Source organism: Rhea pennata, chromosome 10 (genome assembly GCF_028389875.1).
Source record: "Rhea pennata isolate bPtePen1 chromosome 10, bPtePen1.pri, whole genome shotgun sequence".
In the NCBI taxonomy this organism is placed as follows: domain Eukaryota; kingdom Metazoa; phylum Chordata; class Aves; order Rheiformes; family Rheidae; genus Rhea; species Rhea pennata.
Genome location: NC_084672.1, coordinates 19924588 through 19944062, shown reverse-complemented (window position 1 = coordinate 19944062; position 19475 = coordinate 19924588). Strand labels below are relative to the sequence as shown.

Genomic DNA, 19475 nt, shown 5'->3' with positions numbered 1-19475 from the left:
ATTGTCTTTCCAGTCACCCTTCGTGAGACCAACAAAGGTCCTTGGCCGCGCACTGTGAGGTGGCGAGAAGACCCCATCACTGTCAAACCTTTAAGTGCTTAATGCTCAGACCCAGGACTGTGACCATTTCTCCCCATTTGCGTTCCACGACAAAGGGGCTATCTGGAGGCACAACCAGGCTGTGAACACAACTCACCTGTTCACACAAAGCGAGAGAAGCCATACTATCAGCACAGCTAATAATCAGCAAATTGAAGTTAATGGTGTCCCAGACTACAGTGTCTCAAATCCTTGCATTTAAGAACCACTACAAGTAGTTATACCACATAGAGTGCAGCCTCTAGGTCAATTATTTGACTTCAAGTCATCCTTAATGGAGGAATAAGCTAAAGCAGCTTCTGAAAGCAACCACGTTTCTGGTGAATACAGATTTTGCATTCTTGACCTTCTTCATCTTGAAGGTGACGAAGAGCAGTAGAAAAAGCAACTCAGTAAAATATATTCTTAATATTTAAACCATTTATTACCTATTTTTCAGGCACTTCAACTGTATTAAAATGGTTGATTGCATTTTACTAAGTTGTCAAATTAAAGCTTAGCAGCTTAGCTTCTTACAATATCATAGAGATTACAAATACAGCAAAAATGCAATTGGACTCAAAATTTCACCACAAAACAGGATTAAACACAGTACTAGCAGGTTAAAAAAAGGAAAAAAAAAGCAACCAATCAATCAGAAACAAAACCAAAATACCCCATTGCTTTACTCTGCACATCACAAGCCACAATTCTCCAATCAAAAAAAATCTTACATGGTGTAACCTTAAGAGTAAAAAAACAGTTACACTAGTTGTACCTATTTTTTTTTTTTTTTTTGAAAGAAAAGCACTCACCATGGCTCCTCTGTAGTAAGCTGTTGTAATTGTGCGGAATCTCTCCTGGCCTGCTGTATCCCTAAAATTCAATGAAAACAATACTCGTTGGAGACCTCTTTTAAACTCTTCTGTACTAAAATAGATCTCTTTAAATAGAATAACTGCTTATTGATACTAAGTACAATACCATTTAGAAGTTGTCTGCACAGATTTCTTCAGCCCTCAACACCCTCTTTTCCCTCAGCTATCATATTTATACCAGTGGTTACAGAAGCACATAAATATTGTATAAAAGCATTTGAATTTTATGCAATGAAAACCCAGTGCTAGACAGCCTTCTCTAGAAGAACGAACAAAGGCAGCTCTGATACACCTGAATCTTGCGTTGAACAAGAATTAACACATGCAGCAGTAAAATATTTTTAGGATAGTGTGTTTTCATGTACAATTAGCTATTAAAATTAGCCGTGTGCTGATATTTTATCCCGCAAAGTAGCACCTGTGACTGAATAAGAGGACCAAAGTGTTTGGATACTAGTTATACCTAGAGGGAGCTGAACCCCAAAGACCTGGAAAAAAAAACAGCTTTCTGACTGCTGCTAGAGGTACAAAATTTGTACCAACTACCTCTAGCACTTCACTTCCTTCATCACAAGGATTCTGACTGGCATGCAAGTCTTGATGCTGAAGTCACAATTATCTCTTTTAAGACTTGAGTAATCAGCAATAACCCTACATTCACCAGTAGCATTTTAAGAGTTTGGCATGTACAATAACGCTACTCTGACTACTCATCTGCTGCTACCAGGAGGCTCAGTCTCTACTACGCACCACAGAAGCAGTGTTATTACCTATCCATTTGTACAACCAGGTATCCAAGTATCGGAGAATTCAGATTACATTTTTAAAAGCTATTAGGGCTCACATTTTAGTCTACTGCTATGCAATTAATACTTTTCTTCCACACGGAATAACTAAGACTGCATTTAAGATGACAGCTTTCAAGAAAATGGGAAGTAGCTTTAACACTAGTATGCGAACAGGCTATTTCCTGTGCTACTAAAACAGACCCACACCGGAGCAAGCTAAAGAAAAGCATAAACCGCATGGACTGCCAGTGAAAAGAGTTACGAGACTTCTAGCACATCCAGGCTCAAAAGCTACGAGGTGTTCCCACTCAAAGATCCATCCAATACATACTGAATACTTACCATATTTGTAGCTTGATTTTCTTTCCATCTAATTCTATTGTTCTTATCTTAAAGTCGATTCCTGCCAGAGAAAAAGATACTTAGGTTTTGCAACAAATGAAAAGGAAGTGTTCAGTTTCCTTTTGACGATTTGGTAAGAGCAGTGTTAGGCAAAAAGATAATTACTCTGAAGCTGTCACTTCTTCCACACACTAGGAAGTGCTGAGGATGCACAAAGATTTTCAGACGTATCCGAAATACCAAGGAGAAATTATTCTGCTCAATGAAAACAGAATAAAATCAGACTCATCACTAGACTTAGTCAAGATTATGAGAAGAATTAATCTCAGAATTCTTCTAGTTTATATCAGTAAGGTCACTAGTTTAAATTGCTATTTTTCTTAGTTTTAGACTAGCCCCTGAAATTCAAAACAGTTCCCTAGGCCCTCTACTGCACCTCTACTCAGTACCTGCAGAAAAGTTGCATCCTATGGCCGCTTAGTTGCTTTTCAAAACTTTTTTAATGCTCATGGTTAATGCAATCTACTCAGACATCACAGTAAGGGGAAAAGGATCATAGAACATAAAAGATACAGAGCTGGTTACTAAAGGTGGCTGAAGATGACCACCCATAGGACTGTTTCAAGAACACCAGTTTAGGAGCAACTCAAATTTCCCAGAAAGCTCTGAAAGTTAGTGAAAAAAATGCTTCCCCCTCTTCTCTCCCCCCTGCTCTTCCACATGGTACCGATTGCTTCTGGAATTGTTTCTGAAAGCAGATTTCAAATTATCAGTAAAAAAAAATTGAATAAATTTAGAAGAGCTAGTAAGATCTTTTAAGGTTTAGAAGGGTCATCAGATGGATCTATGAACCCAAGCCAAGATTTCCAAACAACCAAGCAAGTTGGGTATTCTTTCTTATCTCTAATCCTATACTATAACATAACTCAAATTTGCGAGACTGCTGAACTCCTGCTTTGTGATTGTCAGACTACCGAATCTCAGAATAGTCTCCCCAGAATTAGTCTGTTTTGAGACTGATGGCCCATTTTCCCTACACTGAATCCCAAAGGTTACTTGATATTTAGTCATAATGATTACTTTGTTTGTTCACCTTCCTCAGATGTACCTTAAGTGACCATTATCAGGAGTATTTTAACTGGGAAAATCTTGTCTCTAGCTTTGTCAGTTCATCCACAGCTTAAGCACGAATCCCTGGAAATAAGCTATGGGATTTTTTTTAATATACTGCAATAGTATTTGAAAATGAAATATATTCATTAACTGCTTGATTTTCATTCTTCTCACAGAAGAGCATACAATTTTAATCGAATGAAAACACCAAATTTCAGTTAGAAAGAATACACATTATCAGTACAAACCTCACATCAGCATTTTTAACACTGTATGAAATTAACTGCATTATTTTAAAACGCTATTACTACCACTACGGTCATAAATTCCAAGATTCCTCAAGATTTAAAGGCAAAAAGATCTATTACTAACTTGCATTCTTCTAAAGGGATATAAGCATGACATTTATTACAAAAAGGTTCTATTATATGTAGCAGAAGTTACAAGAGTGTTTCCATTCTACATTTGGTAGCACTTTGTGTCCAGCTTGCTGTAAAGATTTTTCTAGTAACTAGTTTTAAAACTTGCTGAAGTCACACTTCATTGTATTCATGTCTGAAAACAAATGACCTTGGCTCTCAATATATTTTTTCAGCCTCGCAGATTCCAAAAACACAAATACAGATTTTCTAGAATGGTTATTTTACCATGGGCAACAGCAAATTATATCAGTTTTAGAAGTTCCTTTGTGCCTCGGTCTGAAATCTTAATATTAAATGCAATAACTCTAGTAGGAAAATGAGGTTCAGAGACTACTGTGGCTTAAAGATAATTCTGTATGTACTGTGAACTAATGAAACTAAGCCACATCAGCACAGACAGTATGAGACTCTTGTAGGGATGGTTTTCTGAGAAAGCAAGCTCACACTGCAGTTCGATATTAGGTGCACCAGTCCATGCCTTGCACAGACTGGTTTCTTGTGGTTAGTCATTTCCCTTACGGCACCAAAACAGTTTATACAACCATTCCTTTGATCACATCTAAAACTCAGGATCTGCACACAAAATAGCTTCTCAGCTCTTCAGATTTCTAGCAGGAACTCCACCAAACATTTTTATTCAATAAAGATGAAATCAAAAGCTTAAAAAAAAAGAACAACGTGCCAGAGAAAACTGTAAGTATCTCTGTTACAACGCAAAGAGGTTTAACAAATGCAACTGCAATTTTGTAGAGGCTGGACGGAGCTGCAGGCTGCTGTTTCTTTTGTTCTCTCCCTTCAGTAACAGGAAGCGGTGAGCAGCGCCCGTTCGCCAAGCCAGCCTGGCGACGCAGGCTACCGCTTCCTGCTCCGTGCCCTCGCGGGGCTGCATCTCAGCAGCGCGGCGCGTAGGGGTCAACTCAAGTTACGCCACACAAAACCCCTTAATGACTACTTCACTAAATCTGCAGAGTGTCTATACTTAATTATTATTTTTGGTACCATTGTGGTAAGAAACCAGCCAGAAAATTAAATCCTTGCAGGATGTAAATAAATTTCATTCTGTGTTGTTGTACACTAGTCTATATATGCTCTGAAATACAGCATTTCTCCATCTCTAGTAATGGAAGATGCACTTTGCAAAAAAATTATATATATTACACAATACATTTTAAACTTATAAAAATATACATAGCACCCAATGTAGTAGCATTTTAAAGTTCTGGGTTTTCTCCTCCTCCAAGTTGTGGGCATACGGGTAACTAAACACTAAGGATCTGAACAGAAGCATAAAAAAAAAGAAAAGCTTATTTTGCTTGCTAGAAAGTCTCATTTTAGACCCATCTATCAAAGAACGTAAAAGACATTGCAGTATTAAATCTTATTTATCAAACTAAAAACTAAGAGATCTGTTTTGCATGACCTGCATAAAAGGATGGGGCTTTTATTTTAAGTAGGCAATCTCCCTACTTACCTAACCACTTTACTCTTTTGAACTAAGAGTGGAAGAAATCAAAATTAAGCTGAAATTGAAGTTATTTCCAATGAGATTCTCTGATAAACAGCAACTGTGGCACTTACTCCCACAGGACATAAAATAGGAATTCATTACAAAATTGGGAAAGGAGTCAAGATACAAAATCTCCTTCCCCTTTCAAGCAACAGTGCATCAAAATATTTGAAATTCATGCATCAACTTTCAAGCTGAGCTTGCTCCAACTTCACAGCTTTGGTCTTTCCTACCCTACTGTGCTCATAGGCCTTTTTTTATTTTTGAACTTTTTAATGGTTGGAGTTGGAAAGGGAGGAAACGCTGCTTCTTCTTTAGGGGAGGACACAGTATGTTGGAATCTTATAGACATGAAAGAGCAAAGAAAAACAAGTATTTTCCTGCAGTCAATCAGAGCAGGGCTGAATTAAAAGCAACTTAAACTAAGCAAGCGAATTTGTAAGCTACCTTCAGAAACAGAAAGCAAGAACAAGCACATGACTGATGAGAAATAGGCTTCACCTTCCTTGGTTTAATTCTGGGAGGGGATTATCCGCACAATATTTCTCACCCTGTGTTTCGCTTTTTGCAGACAGCAAGTGACTAGCTGCATAGCTGAACATCAGAAGCAGCCAGTGGTAATACGGCTGGGCTGTAACAGCTGGGACCGTTCTGCTGATTCCCAGCAGTGCAGGTTTGAGTGCTGCAGAGCTTGTTGCAGACCCCTGATCTCCAAGACCCTGCAGCAGCACGTGTCAGAACCGACGGCTGCAAGTGCATCCGCTTTTAACTATCCTTCGAAGAGCTGTAAGCAATCAGTACTGAGGCCCACTGATGTGCTTATTTACACACCTTGCTCGCTACAGGATGAGCGACTCATGCAGATGCCAGCACTGACCTCAGGCCTGGAGGAGCTTTGTGGGGAGGGCTAAAGGGTTTCAATACCTCCCCAGCAGATACCAAGCACTGACAGACCTCCAGGACAACACTACGGTTCTTGCAAATTTTCCTGAAAGCTTACCCAGGAATTACTATTTTTCCTTCTCTGAAGTAGACATTGCTGACTACATACAAAATGACTTTTTTCCTAGTGGTGTTTTTAAGGGAATCTTTTATTCTACTACATTGCTCTTCTGTCTGAATCTATAAAGACTGATAAAGTCTTAGAAAGATGCATATTTATTAGCTCTGTCTTGAAGGATTCCAGTAAACATAAGAATGTGACCAAGTAGAAAACAAGATCAGAGTGTAAGAGGCAGGGTGGGGAACACTTACAACATCCTAGTGTGTCATACAGCGCCTAATGCAAAAGAGCAAAGTCTAATCATTTTGAACTTGAACATTTGGCTTTAGTTCCTAGTAACATCTGCAAGGCATTTTCAGATGATCTCAGCAACATTTGTATCAGTATGTAAGTTAAAGATGCAGTAGTCTTTATTGCAACCACTAAATAATACAGCAGATGAACATTAAGCAACACACTAAGGTGAAGGTCAACATTTTGGAAAAAATGCAAGATATGTTTATTTCAGTTATACACAAGTGCAACTGGATTTATTCATCCTTTTATGACTTAACAGTACAAAGCTGTATTCAACATGGACACCCCGTAAGAATCCACAAAACACTACTTAAATCATAATGGGCGAATGGGTTTCTTCAGGTGAAGCTGGCCCTCCTACACCTTATTCTTCAGTTGTACAAAGGATCTAATATTGGTTTCCTATACAACGGTAACAGCAGTGTCCTGCACCTTTAACGCTACGAACACAGTAAGGCTCTTGAACGAAAGTTTAAGCACACTACAGGTGGCAAAATAAAAAGACACAAATGGCTAGAAGTAAGGCAATAAAGGATGCAAGTGCCACGTATATAAGATACAGGGCAGTTTTCTGCTCATAAGCACTTGGAACTTGTGAACTAGATCTGGTCAAAGCTCATAATGACGTTAAGCAAAAAGCAGCTTCTGACACTACTACCTCAGCAAGGGTACAACTGTCGCACCAAGATTTCTTTGTTTCCTAAGATAAATTATTTGTCATTTAAAAATGAGCAAGAGATTCAAAACACAACTCAATTATCAGAATTAGACAGGTACACTTTGGAACACTCAGATTTTTGACAGCGCAGTGACCTACAGTGTAATCTGATTATCATACTAACATCCGAATCCAGCCCTAACACAGTTCAGTCACCTGTTCACAGCAGCGTGGTTGGGAACTCTGGCAGTGCATTGCAGGGGCCAACACCAGGGCGTCCAGCAAAATCAGGTTCTCTTTTCAGAATTTTGAATTCAGCATTTACAAACTCCTTTGAATAGCCCTTGAATTACATGATTTTAAACATCAAAAATACCTGATCCACATTTAAGGTCCAGAAGATAAAATAATAGTAGAATTTAATTCTGTTCGACATGACTAAAATTACCAATTTCAGCGACAAATTTAATGGGGTCAGGTCTCCACAAAATGTCTTTTAGAGTTTATAAGCTAGATATTACAGCACTACAAAAGTGCGTAATAAAGAAAAACTAGTCTAATTATATTGCTCATTTCATTCTGAATATAAAATAAGTGACATTCAGTGAAAACTTAGTTTCATCTAAAATTGTTCTGGAACACATTAAAATTGCACTACCGATGCAGATAGCATGGTTTGCTTATTTTAAGGATTATTTATAGACTGACTGTCTCTAGGAGGAATGCACTAACTTAGCTGCTTGGAAAACATATTCCTTTCAAGCCAATGTACAACTGGAGAGCAGCAAATATTAAAATTATCCACTAGACTTGAACTGAGGCTCCAGCTTCACAGCTAGCTGAAGCTTGAGTTGGCACAGGCAGCCACTGAAGAGTGGTGACCAAATCCTCTTCTCTTTTTGGTCAGGTTAATCTTTAGCTGGATGAATTAGCTTAGCATTACCTGCAAGCACTATGGATGGCACGGTGAAGAGAATCAGCACACACAGTCACAGCTCTCCCCCTCTGAGCAGCTGACCACAAACTAGGTTGAAATTCAAGTCCTTGCTAAGAGACTGAAGGTGGCCAAGTAGCTCACAAGCAGCTCCAGTGTACCTCTGATGCCAGGACATGACCGGACCAGCAGCAGCTCTGTGCTCATACAGGAATTGTTCCATATTTGCATCTCCACCTTTGGCTAGACACAGGCTAAAAGGAGCTGCAGTGGTGTCCCCTGAACCCAGCTCCACACTCGCTTGTCCTCTAACACAGCAATGGGAGATCTGAGCATCCGTCACCAACTCCAAAGCTGCTCTTTCCCTTGAGTCTCTAAGGCATGCAGTATATGGCATTCTACTGCACAAAAACTTTTGTCACATTTGAGAGGTAGGAAAGCCAGATTTTTCCATTTAAAACGTGGCTTAGGAATACAAATATTGATGACTCTGCCAAAAGCCAATACTTAATGCGGGACAATAGACAATTATAAACATTAACTGCATCATTTAATAAGTATGACCAAAAAAACTCCCCAAAACACAAAGCCAAAGAAGCAGGAGATAAACATGATCTGATGTACAGTCAGACTTACTTGAAGCTCCCGACTGTAAACCAGACGAGTCTGCAGATACTGAAAACACAGAATATACTTTCTTAAAGCAAGATAACTCTTAATCACTAAATACCTCAGTCAGCAAAGTAGCTCACCTCATCCAAAAGTAAAGCATATTAAACATCCAAAAGATTGAACTTTATAGTGGTAAGGATAGTGTTGATTGTATAGGATCTTTTTAATACGGCTTTTTTCCATTTTTCACTTTGTATTCCATATTTCACTTGCACTGATGAGAACCGGACAAGGAGGTTAAGTTTATTTTTGTTCAGTAATATCTGGTCCAGATAAGCCTATGATTGTCCTGTAAAAAATGGAGAATGGGCTTTTTATTTATTTACTTATTTATTTTTAAATCCTCTTAAAACTTTAGGACTCCCCTAGATCTGAATGTACATAGTGAAGTGGTTATTTTGAGTGAAGAAATAAAGACTTTTTAGGATCATTAGTCTATAATGGAAGAGCTGTCATATAAAAATAATCATATAGAGGGTCCTCGAACTCATGAAGTAAAAGCAGCAGCAATGAGTCATTGATCACTTAGAATTAAAAAGCCTCATATGGTACAAACAACGCACCTTTTATCTTCTACAGCAGCAGTAGGTATGATAGGCACTGCATACAGGTTCTGTCAACTGCAAATCTAAGACACTGTGGTATGAAGAGCTGCAGGGAACAGCGAGCCTGTACAGCTAGACTTCGCTACAGTCTAGCAACTGCACTGCCAAACGCTTCCTCGAGAGATTCAGAGATGTCAAGGTAGGACCAGAGGCAAAGAAATGTTGAATTTGGTAGTGGTAGATGGAACAAATATAAATTATAAATCACTTCTATAAAGCTCAAAGCAATTCAAAAAGATGAACAGAGACGAAGATTTTTGGAAGTTTTATAAGAATGCAGGAACTCCCACCCTACTCATTCACTACCCAACAGAGCACTGGAAGCGCAGGAAATGCAGCTTCAGAGGGCCCAGACCCACCAAAGGCTAGGGGGAAAAACACACAGAACAGGGGTATTCCCAGCAATATAAACAGAAACAAAAATGCAAGAAAGAAGGCATTGATGTCTAAACATGGTAACAGGACTGTTCTCAGCTTTCCAACTAGTACTGTAGCCCAAAAGGATTTTGGCTATATACATGGATGAAAGTGTCTCATTCAATAAAAAATATCTTTGTTAAGATTAATTATCTAATCTAGGACTTCCAGTTAGAGCCTGAAATATGATAATGTTTCAGGATGTGAAAGGTTTCTAATGACCCAACAGAGTCAGGCCAAAAGTCAAAGCAAAAGATTTAAAGTTACTGAAGTTATTTTTAAAGATGGCTTTTTTAACAGACCTTGGAAGCACCATTTTTACAAGAGGCATTTTTAAACCCATGTTTTAAAGAGCGAATTACCATGCAAGCTTTTTTTTTTTTTTTTTTTTTTTTTCCATTTGGGAATCAAAGGACATGGGGGAAGAAGGATGGCTTTATTTAATTACCTATACGAACAAAGAAATAGGCCTTTCTGAAAGGTTTTAAAGTTACCTAAATTAACAGGCAAAAACCACATAACTTACTAACAAAGCCCATACTTGTGTTTCTGGCTCATAGCAGTTTTTTATCCTAGTTTTTTATCCATCTTTTAATGGCCACTTCACCTCCTTTTCCTACACTGTATATTCTAAATACTCCTCTATATCCACTTCTGCTAAGCCAGAGGAGGTCTCCCAGTGAGCAGCTATTCTGATTTACAGTATCTTTCTCCTTCCTTCTAGGCTCAGGTTGATGTAGATATCTTAGCTCATCTTTGCTTTTATCAGAAGTCACACTTTACAGACAGTGCCATTTTGCATTAGTGAGGCAAAACTATTTCTCTTCAACAGAAAGTAGGTGGGGGATTTGGGGGGAGGGGGGATAAATGTGCACGCATGTGCGGCTGTTAGTGTTCATGTTCCACTGCCTGTATTACTTAATTTTGCAGCTTCTTAAACTCAACCCGTTTTCCCAAAGTTCCAGATTTGATGCCACGCTCCTGTTAGTGACCAGTCTGCCTTGCACTTTCTTACTTTTTGCATCATTTTTTCCTCCTTTAGTGCCCATCTGTACAACAGTAATGATACTAATACAAATCATCTTAAGCTCAGTCAACTGTTCAGTCTCCCAAGCAGAAGAGATGTCTAAAACATACATTAATCGCCCTCATAACCATGTATAATCTAACTAAAACTGTTATAGCTTACATTTCAAAGGAAAGCTTACTAAAAGGCACAAGATAAAATGATATTAGATGCAACTGTTGGCCAAAATAACTTAAGGGGGGTACTTAAATTACCTCCCACTGCCACCCGGTTGGAACAACAACTTGCTGACTTGAGTTCTGAATTAGGCAACTAAAAGCCGCTGGATCAACTCCACTTGTACAAAGCATTATACAGTGCAACTCCATTGAATTTAGTACAATTCACATATTATTCACATCAGAAAAGCATCAGATCCATTTCACACATCTAGAGTCACTTTGATGCACAAGGTATTTAAACTATCAGAACATTTGATTAAAGCTAAAAAGCAACGTAATATTCTTGGAAAGTAGATGTTTGTTTGTAATGCCATCACAAAACCTGAAATAAAATATCACTATAAACACCACATGTATTCTTCACCACGTATTATGAATTTTAGGTAAGTTTGAAAGAAGTCAGTTCAAGATGTATTTCTGTTAAAGGGATGGCTTTTAGTTACCTGATCACAGAAGCACTAGTAAGTCCTATAAAACAAAACCAAAAAAACCCGCAGAAGTTATATGCTCTCAATACCTTTCTCACAGCCTTTATCAATCTATTAAATTTGTTCCCACATTCATTCAATGCTACGCTGTTCTTAACTGTGCGTTCGCAGCAAGCCACAAAAGCAGCTCCAAGCTGCCCTCCCGCCGCTCAGACAACCCGACGACACACACCCGATAGAGCTCCATCTGCCAACCAAGAACAGGCACGGAACAGTTTGACATCTGTCACGCTGTTCGAGTAACAGGCAGCAAAGAAGCTGCAACAGCATTTTTAACTAAAGCCAAACAATTTTGCTCATGTTGGCCCCTTACAGAACACAAAAGGGCAGTATGATCTCATGGGCAGACGGAAATCAAAGTCTAAGGCGTCTTTCGTTACCAGCTAGGTGTCAGTGTCAGTTTTAATGTCACAGAGACAAACTTTCAAACCTATGGTATCTCTAACAGCAATCCTTTCGGACTAACATCTCGGTGAAAACTCTGAATCCTTCTCCAGTTTCATATTTACCTCCATAACGCTGTCTTCCCTTATTCTTACTTAAATCCCTGATGTCCTCCTCACAGAAAACCACAGTCCCAGATATTACGAATCCTACACCTGCAGAATGGAAGTGTATATAAGGATAACAGTATCACCTGAGACAGTTTCTACTAGCCTCACAGTTTTCAAAATCAGATTTACAATCCCCTTAATATAACGACCATTTATAAAGTACCACCAGTAACCCATTCTGGACTCTTCCTTCCCCAAGCTCATGATGCTTGTTTTCTTCTACAGCTCCCATTATCTAGAGAAGTCCAAAAGAGACTTTTTCCCTCCCATCAAGCTTCAGCATGCCCAGGCTCTTTTGAAGGAGACTCTTTCTCTCCTCAGCTACTTTTTGTCCATATTATAAGCAAATGGGGGGACAAGAGTAGCAATATTTAGTGAGGCATAATTTGAGTACGCTGAAACAATTTCCATTACACATTACAGACACAAAAGTTTCACTGCAAAAGGGAAGTTGGTAATTTTGCTTGTCAAATGATTTTCATCAGTGTGTTTAAAGGTCAGCATACATGTGTTTGACTGCTAGAATAGCGGCCTATTTTGCAAGATGATGGCTGTGGAAAAGTTACTTCTGTAAAATCAACAAATTGTTTCAGCTCACAGATACAGTACTGCCTTGTGTGGCCAACTTCCTGCCTCATACTGGTATCATCTTGGATTAAAAACAAATATGACAAACTTTGTTTTAGAGTCAGCAAGTCTTTGTACTAAGTCAGAAATGCTCTCGGCTAAAAGATAATGACTTTACTCTCATAGAAACGAGTTTATACAGAAAGTTGGAAGGAACGCAAAGAAGAAGCCTTGTTATTGGAATGATAACCCCAATCCAGTTTTGCCAGGCAGCACTACTTGAACAGCAAGTTAGATACTTGGAGACTGATAAATTAATGTTTCTTATTCTCACATGTGGTATTAAAGGTACTAGGCAAAGCGCACATTAGATACTGCAAGATAAATTTTGCTTTATCAGTTTGTGTGTGAAAATTAGTTGACCTGATTGCATTTTACCTTCCATACAGAACTGTGTAAAAGCAGAACTCTCTACTCAGAAAGCAAATTCAACAACATAACCTTACATAATGATTTTCAATTGTAAAAAGTTTTACCCTACGTTAACAGTGAAAAGCTGATCCTTACTAGTAATTACTGTAGCAATGGATTTTTGTGGCTCATCAATCCCTTCAGAAATTTGAGGTGCATGTAATAAATTTAAGATTGCTGAAGACCAAAGACCTGCAGGCCACAAGTTCAAAACACATCACTTAGGGTAACTAACAGAACATGGGAAACAGATTGTGGCTTCACTTCTCTTAGTGGATGGCGAAGTTTGCTGACTGTATTAGTTATTCCAGGTAGCCAAGATGAAGCCAGAAAGCCCCTGAGCCAAGGCTCACCCCAAGAAAATATTCTGGTAAGTTATAAGCTCGCATGCACTGCGCTTTCATCTTATTCCTTATGCAACTGTTGGCCACAGGATACTGGGCTAGGTAGACTTAGAGTTTCAACCAGTACAGCCATTATTATAGCATGAACATAGTCTTAAGGAGAAAAAAGTCAAGCAATCACTAGCAAGCCTCCATGTAAATTACTAGGATTTAGCCTTACAGGCATGGTTTAGCATGACAGCAAAAGAGAAAGGAATCTGTAAAACAAGCTGTTTAGCTCAGTGACACGAGCACGTTGTTAAGAAAACAGAATAACTACAATAGCTCATTATTGACTCATTCCTATAATATAAACATTGAGTATAAATAATATGAATATTCTGTAATAAAAAATATAAAAAACCCTTCCATATTCTTTTCCTCTTTTTGTGTCTTCCACGACTGTCAGGAAAAAATTTCATCACTCTGGTAACTGCAGTTAGTGAATAACAATGCAACTGGGAAAGGATAAGAAAGATACTTTAGGCTTGGACATTTAAACACGGCAATAAAATTAGTTCAAATTCTGGATGTAGAGTCTAAGAAAAAAAGTTTAAAACAATTAGAAGTTTTACATAATGTAATTAGAAAAGGTCCCTAAGTGCCTAACTTCACACACAAACAAAATTTATGAGTATGATTAAAAGATAAAATTTAACATCACATCTCAAGCAGATGCTTTTCAGATTCTGGAGTTAACACAACTCCAGCCTTGTTAGGAATCAGACCGACTGGAAGAGATCTAGGGTACCACTAAGGGCATATAACATAGTGGGTACTAATTAGAATGACTGCGAGCTGAAGACACGTTGTAACAGTAAGAAACACCGGAATAGAGAAGCCTCTTTTTGGAGAGCATATAAACAAGACAGCCTGGCAGTTTATACCTCAGGAAGACTATGTATTCAACTAGGAATGCTAATCCAGGGACCTTAGAAATTTATTTCAACTGGCAAAGGCCTGTCTGGGGAAAGCATTGCTTTTCTGAGTTTCCCTCGATGCCATCATTAGTTACTCTTTATCAGCAGAGGAATAAATTCAGAGGTGTTAAATACAGAATTCCCCTAAGCTCTTCAGATACACTAGTTATGACTGTAAAACTAACTGGTACCGAACAGTCAGTGTACACTCATTGCACTTTTTTTTTTTTAAAAAAAAAGAAAAATCATTTTCAAAAAAACCCAGCTTAGATCTGCATGAGTAACTTAAAAAAGTAATACAACCAATACATGAGAAAGACTGGAAAAAACCCTCAAGTATTATATTTAAGCATCTGTCAGCACTTTGTATGAACGATTTCACTATTTCCTGTGTTGTCAACTTTCCTCTTTGTAGGTCCTTTGCTAAAAATGAAAAGAAAATGGAAGAAAAACTACACAAATAGGAAAATGTGATTGTGAAACCATAAATACTCCTTGACAAATCAGAATTATGCCTCAATTATTAGTAACTTTCCTCAAGTTGATTAGTTTTGATATCACTGCCCTTATAAAAGCAAACATAAGGGAAGAACATAAGACAATAAAACCTTACATTTACTGAATAAGCGAAGAAAAAACAGTACCATCTTCAGCATCCTCAAGACTTCAAAGTGAATCAGTGAAAAAAAGGAAACATCAAGGGACTAAGCAGTTCAGGAAGCATCATGATAAAAGATGATTGGAAGAAATAGTGATGCATACATTTATGTTAGCCATCTCTCTATAAAGAGTCATTTTATATTTTGTACAGCATCCAACATAGGGTTGTTTTTTTTTTTTTTTTTGGGGGGGGGAACTATACAGTATTAAAAAAAAATCCCTATTAAGCCTCTTATTGTATCACACATACAGTGAAATATTTTTTAAATAACTGTTACTCAGGCCTTGATCAGTTGGCGTTACTGAGGCAGCATTTGAAAAAGTGGTTGCAAAGAGTAAGCAGAGGGGAAAGGAACGTGCAATTTTAATTTTGTAAAAATGCTTTTTTTGAAATGTAGAAAAACTGGTTTTTTTTTCTTTTTAAGCCTTAGAAATGCCAGTGATATCCAGTTTAGTCACTCATATCTGCTTAAATAAGAATTCACTTCTTCCCTGTGCATCAAGTGTTCAGCATAATAAGATGTCTAAACAGGCTACGACATTTTGGTAACACACAGTAAGTCATATATTATTTCCTCTCATCTTTAAATCAATTCCCTTAAAACAAGGAGAGCCTACTCATTCTCTTAATATTATTCTTCAAAGTCAACATTAGTTTTGCTCCCCTAAATACTAGCAACCTCCACAGGAATTTACCTCTTCATCCTGAAAACAGCACACTTCATTTTATTTCAAAAGTCACCCCAACTACAGGAAGTTAACCATGTATCTCTGGTTTTGCAGGAGATTTCAACTCAACATTTTAGTAAAGAAGTTAAAGAACTTCCTGCTGAACTAAATAAGCACAACTTTTAAAACAAGTCTTACAAAAGCTTAAACCACAGTAGCCTGTTTAATATACTAGATCTCATTAAAACAGGTTAGTTGAGTTTTAGAAGCACTCTTTCACCATCGAGTCCAATAACCAAATTCAACTTCTATTCAAGGAAGTTCCCTTTCAAAAGGCTTAAACAGAACTACACTCCAACCCCCCCAGATCTGAGCTATGTGTACATAAATACACACATGCACGTTTAAAGAAGTTAACACACGAAAAGAGATTTGCCAAGGCTCTGTAAGAGCGGTTTGGTCACTGTAACTATGTGGCTTAGCCCAACACGAGCAATAACCTGCCCGAACAGCTCAAGTCATCTTCCATTTTCTGAAAAATCACGTACGAACACGAGCTGAACATGAGTGCAGCAACAAGGAGCACAGCCTACAGAGAGGGCACCTATAAACCCGCCTGAGTCACGGTCTGCATCTGGCATACGACTCACTACCGAGCCGGCTCTGTACAGAGCTCTTTATTAAAAAATAACTAACGATAAATAAAAAGGCAGCACATAAGCACGGGTTTCCAGGGCAAGAGAGCAGCAGAGGCGGCTCAGGGAACCCGCACGGCGGGGAAGAGCCAACTGTTGATGCCGCGCAGGCGGGCGGCGCCCCCCGGAGGGGCCGCGCCGGCGGAGCGGGGCCAGGCCCGGCGGGGGACAGCGCGGAGCCGCCGCCGCCCGGGGCCAAGGCACAGGCTGCTCCCGCCGGCGGCTGCCGCGGGAAGGGGCCGGGGCCGGGCCGGGGCCGCCGCCGCCGCCCCCTCCGCTGCCCCGGCGCCGGGGCCGGCCGCGCCCCCCGCGGGAGGCCGCCGCCGCCGCCGCCCGGCCGGCAGAGCCCGGCGGCCCTCAGCGCCGACCGCGCGGGGCCCGCAACGGCCCGCAACGGCCCGGCCCGCCGCGCCGGGAGAGCGCGGCCGCGGCCGCGGCCCCGGCCCCGGCCCGCTCACCGATGGTGGAGATGAAGGTGGTGTTGAAGGCGTCCTCGCTGAAGCGGAACAGCAGGCAGGTCTTGCCCACGCCCGAGTCGCCGATCAGCAGCAGCTTGAAGAGATAGTCGTACGTCTTCGCCATCTTCGCTCGCCGCCGCCACCCGCCGCGGGAGGAGGGAGGGGAGGGGAGGGGAGGGGAGGGGGGAGCGCGGGCGGGCGGGCGGCGGGCGCGGCCCCGCCCCGGCGCGGCCCGTCACGGCGCGCCGGAAGCGCCGCGGGGGCCGACGGGAGCGGTAGTCGCGTGCGCGTGCGCGTGCGCGGCCGCGGCCCCGGCGGGCTGCCCGAGGCGCGGAGCAGCGTGCGCGGCCGCGGGCCCGAGCGCGGGGCTGTCCCCGCCGCTTGTCTCCCCGCCGGGCGCTCGGGCGCGGTGCGCGGCTCGGCGGGGGCAGCGGCCGCCGTTGCGCTGCCGAGCTCGGTGTGTGCGGCGGCGCGGCGCGGGTCGGCTCCGCTCCGCGTCCTCCGGGGCGGGGCAGGGCAGGGCAGGGCAGGGCAGGGCAGGCAGCCGCGGCGGCCCTGGCGTAGCGAAACGCGCGGCTGCGGGCAGCCCCGCCGTTCGCGGGCGGTCGCGGTGCGGAGCGTGTCCGGCAGCCCCGCGCAGGGCCTCCGCGGGGTTGCTCACGCCACGCTTAACGCCCTGATTTACAAGCGTTTGAGTATCTTCTGCTTAAGAATGAAGATAAAGCTTTGGACAGGCAGCTGGGGGCTTTCCGCGATGGACCGGCGCTGCGGAAAGCTGCCCGCGCGGCGGAGCCCGGGCTGGCTCCCGAGCTGGCTCCCGGGCAGCTGCCCGGAGGAAGGGGCTGCAAGGCGGCGCCTTCTGCTGCTCCTCCTAACACGGACTAGAGCTGCCCGGAGCTTCCGATGGAGACCAGCGCCTATGGAAAGGCTTCACCAGCTGCCTACAGCTGGACAGAAAAAAGATACCAAAGTACTCTACGAGCTACTTGCCTATATATTTTCATATTAACAGTCTTAAATAAATGTAATTCTTGAGTTTGAGTTTTAAAATGTGCATCTGTAGTTTGTAATACCAAACTCATAGTGTATTCTAGTGTATATTAGCTTTCAGGAAAGCTAAAGCTTAAAAACTAAAATAAATAGTATTACTTTAAAAGTATCAGTTAGCAAATGAAAGATATAGGAAGCCAGCATAAAGAATACTTAGCTTCATCCTAAATGCACTGACACTACTGGTAAGTTTGATATCTTGTATTTTTTGCGTCAATGCTCAAATTATGTGAGTTTTCTACACAGACACATTCCGAATTTAATGCCACTGGGGGAATTGCTAACACTGAGCAATCAGGTGATCACATTCCTCAAGCGGCTGAGCTAAATTCTCTTTGGAAACCAATCTAAATTTGTAAATCAGTCACATATTTATCTGAAGTGACACAACAAATAATGGCATAATACTGCACTTCAGTTATATGTATGTCGTTAACAAGTATAGGTGAAAAAATGGATGAGCATGTGAAAAAGTGGATGAGGATGTGACCTCAAGCATTTCTTTTAAGTGTTGATTTGGGAGTGTCATGTAAGGAATAAACTGTAATTCACACAACAGAAATTTTTTCCACTGGTAATTATCTCTTAATGTGAGGCAGCCTCCTTATGTATTTTTTCATGCTGTGTTCCTTACAGGATGTCACAAGGTGCAATAAAAATAACATTACTGAAGCGATTCAAAATGACAGCCGAGATATATTGCTTTAATTTTCAAAGTTGTAACATGCTTCTAAACAAGCAATAAAGAGAAAATTCTATCTGTGTAAATCACTGTAACAACTCTTACTTCTCTCTTAGGAAAACAAAGGAAAAGAAGCAATTTTCCCCAAATTATTCATTACGGGATTGCCATCCTGCAAGGCTCGAAATGCCAGCGTTCCCTTCAGCTCCCTGTAAGCTTTCCCTCACCCTTGCGCAAGAACGGCTCTTTGGCACCTACGGACGCAGGAGCAGCCCCTGACCCGTCGTCTGAGGGGGCCGCCGGCTCAGCAGCTACCGTGCATGCTGGCAGCTACCATGCATGCTGGCAGGGGCGACCTGCGGCATTAACAGAGGCCACAGGGGCGATATGCAGCCCTCTGATTTTTTTCTCTACGTGCAAGATTCTCAAGAAACCTCTAGATGAGACTGCCCCCACTCAAATAACTTCGGTCTTGATAAATCCTGAGAAAAAAAGGGCTATTATGTTCTTAATTGTGTCTTACTCAGTTTGGTGGTCTTAATAGCCCACATATGTCTGTGTTACAAATCATGAAAAAGATTCAGTGCCAAATCTGATGTAAAACTGTACAAGCTGAGTTCAATAAAAGCTTGTCATAAATGCTAATCAAACGTTTGTTAATTGTACTAAAATCTAAATTCATAACATTGATACTGTGTGTGTGAGTCAAGTAAAAATTTCACTGTTTGTTTAAGACCTGTTCAGGATATCGTCTGATAAAGAGGTGCCAAGGTGGCAAAACAAAGATTTTGGAGGGGAGAGGTTTGCCAGTTTGGTATTAGCACACAAACATGGCTGCTTAGTTCATTTTTTTACCGCATAATTGGCAATTGGGCTGTTTTGATGTTAAGATGGGCTGCTAAGTACTTGTAATAAG

The 19475-nt window shown here is 41.0% G+C and overlaps 1 protein-coding gene and 1 long non-coding RNA gene across 6 annotated transcripts in view; one reads left to right on the top strand and one right to left on the bottom strand.

Annotated features, from left to right (window-relative positions):
• RAB8B (RAB8B, member RAS oncogene family) overlaps window positions 1-16998 on the bottom strand; it is a 30010-nt gene extending 13012 nt beyond the window's left edge. For all 5 annotated transcript variants that reach the window (XM_062583628.1, XM_062583631.1, XM_062583629.1 and 2 more), the window contains exons 1-3: window positions 16828-16998; window positions 2087-2147; window positions 894-954 (exon numbers count right to left, since the gene is read on the bottom strand). In XM_062583628.1, coding sequence (XP_062439612.1) covers window positions 894-954; window positions 2087-2147; window positions 16828-16951 — 246 coding nt within the window. In that variant the 5' untranslated portion in view covers window positions 16952-16998. The remainder of the gene's footprint in view (window positions 1-893; window positions 955-2086; window positions 2148-16827) is intronic.
• Window positions 16999-17299: 301 nt separating this feature from the next.
• On the top strand, window positions 17300-19249 carry LOC134144651 (uncharacterized). Its single transcript, XR_009959443.1, has 2 exons — window positions 17300-17797; window positions 18676-19249. It is a non-coding gene; the product is annotated as an uncharacterized LOC134144651 (long non-coding RNA).
• Window positions 19250-19475: the final 226 nt, after the last annotated feature.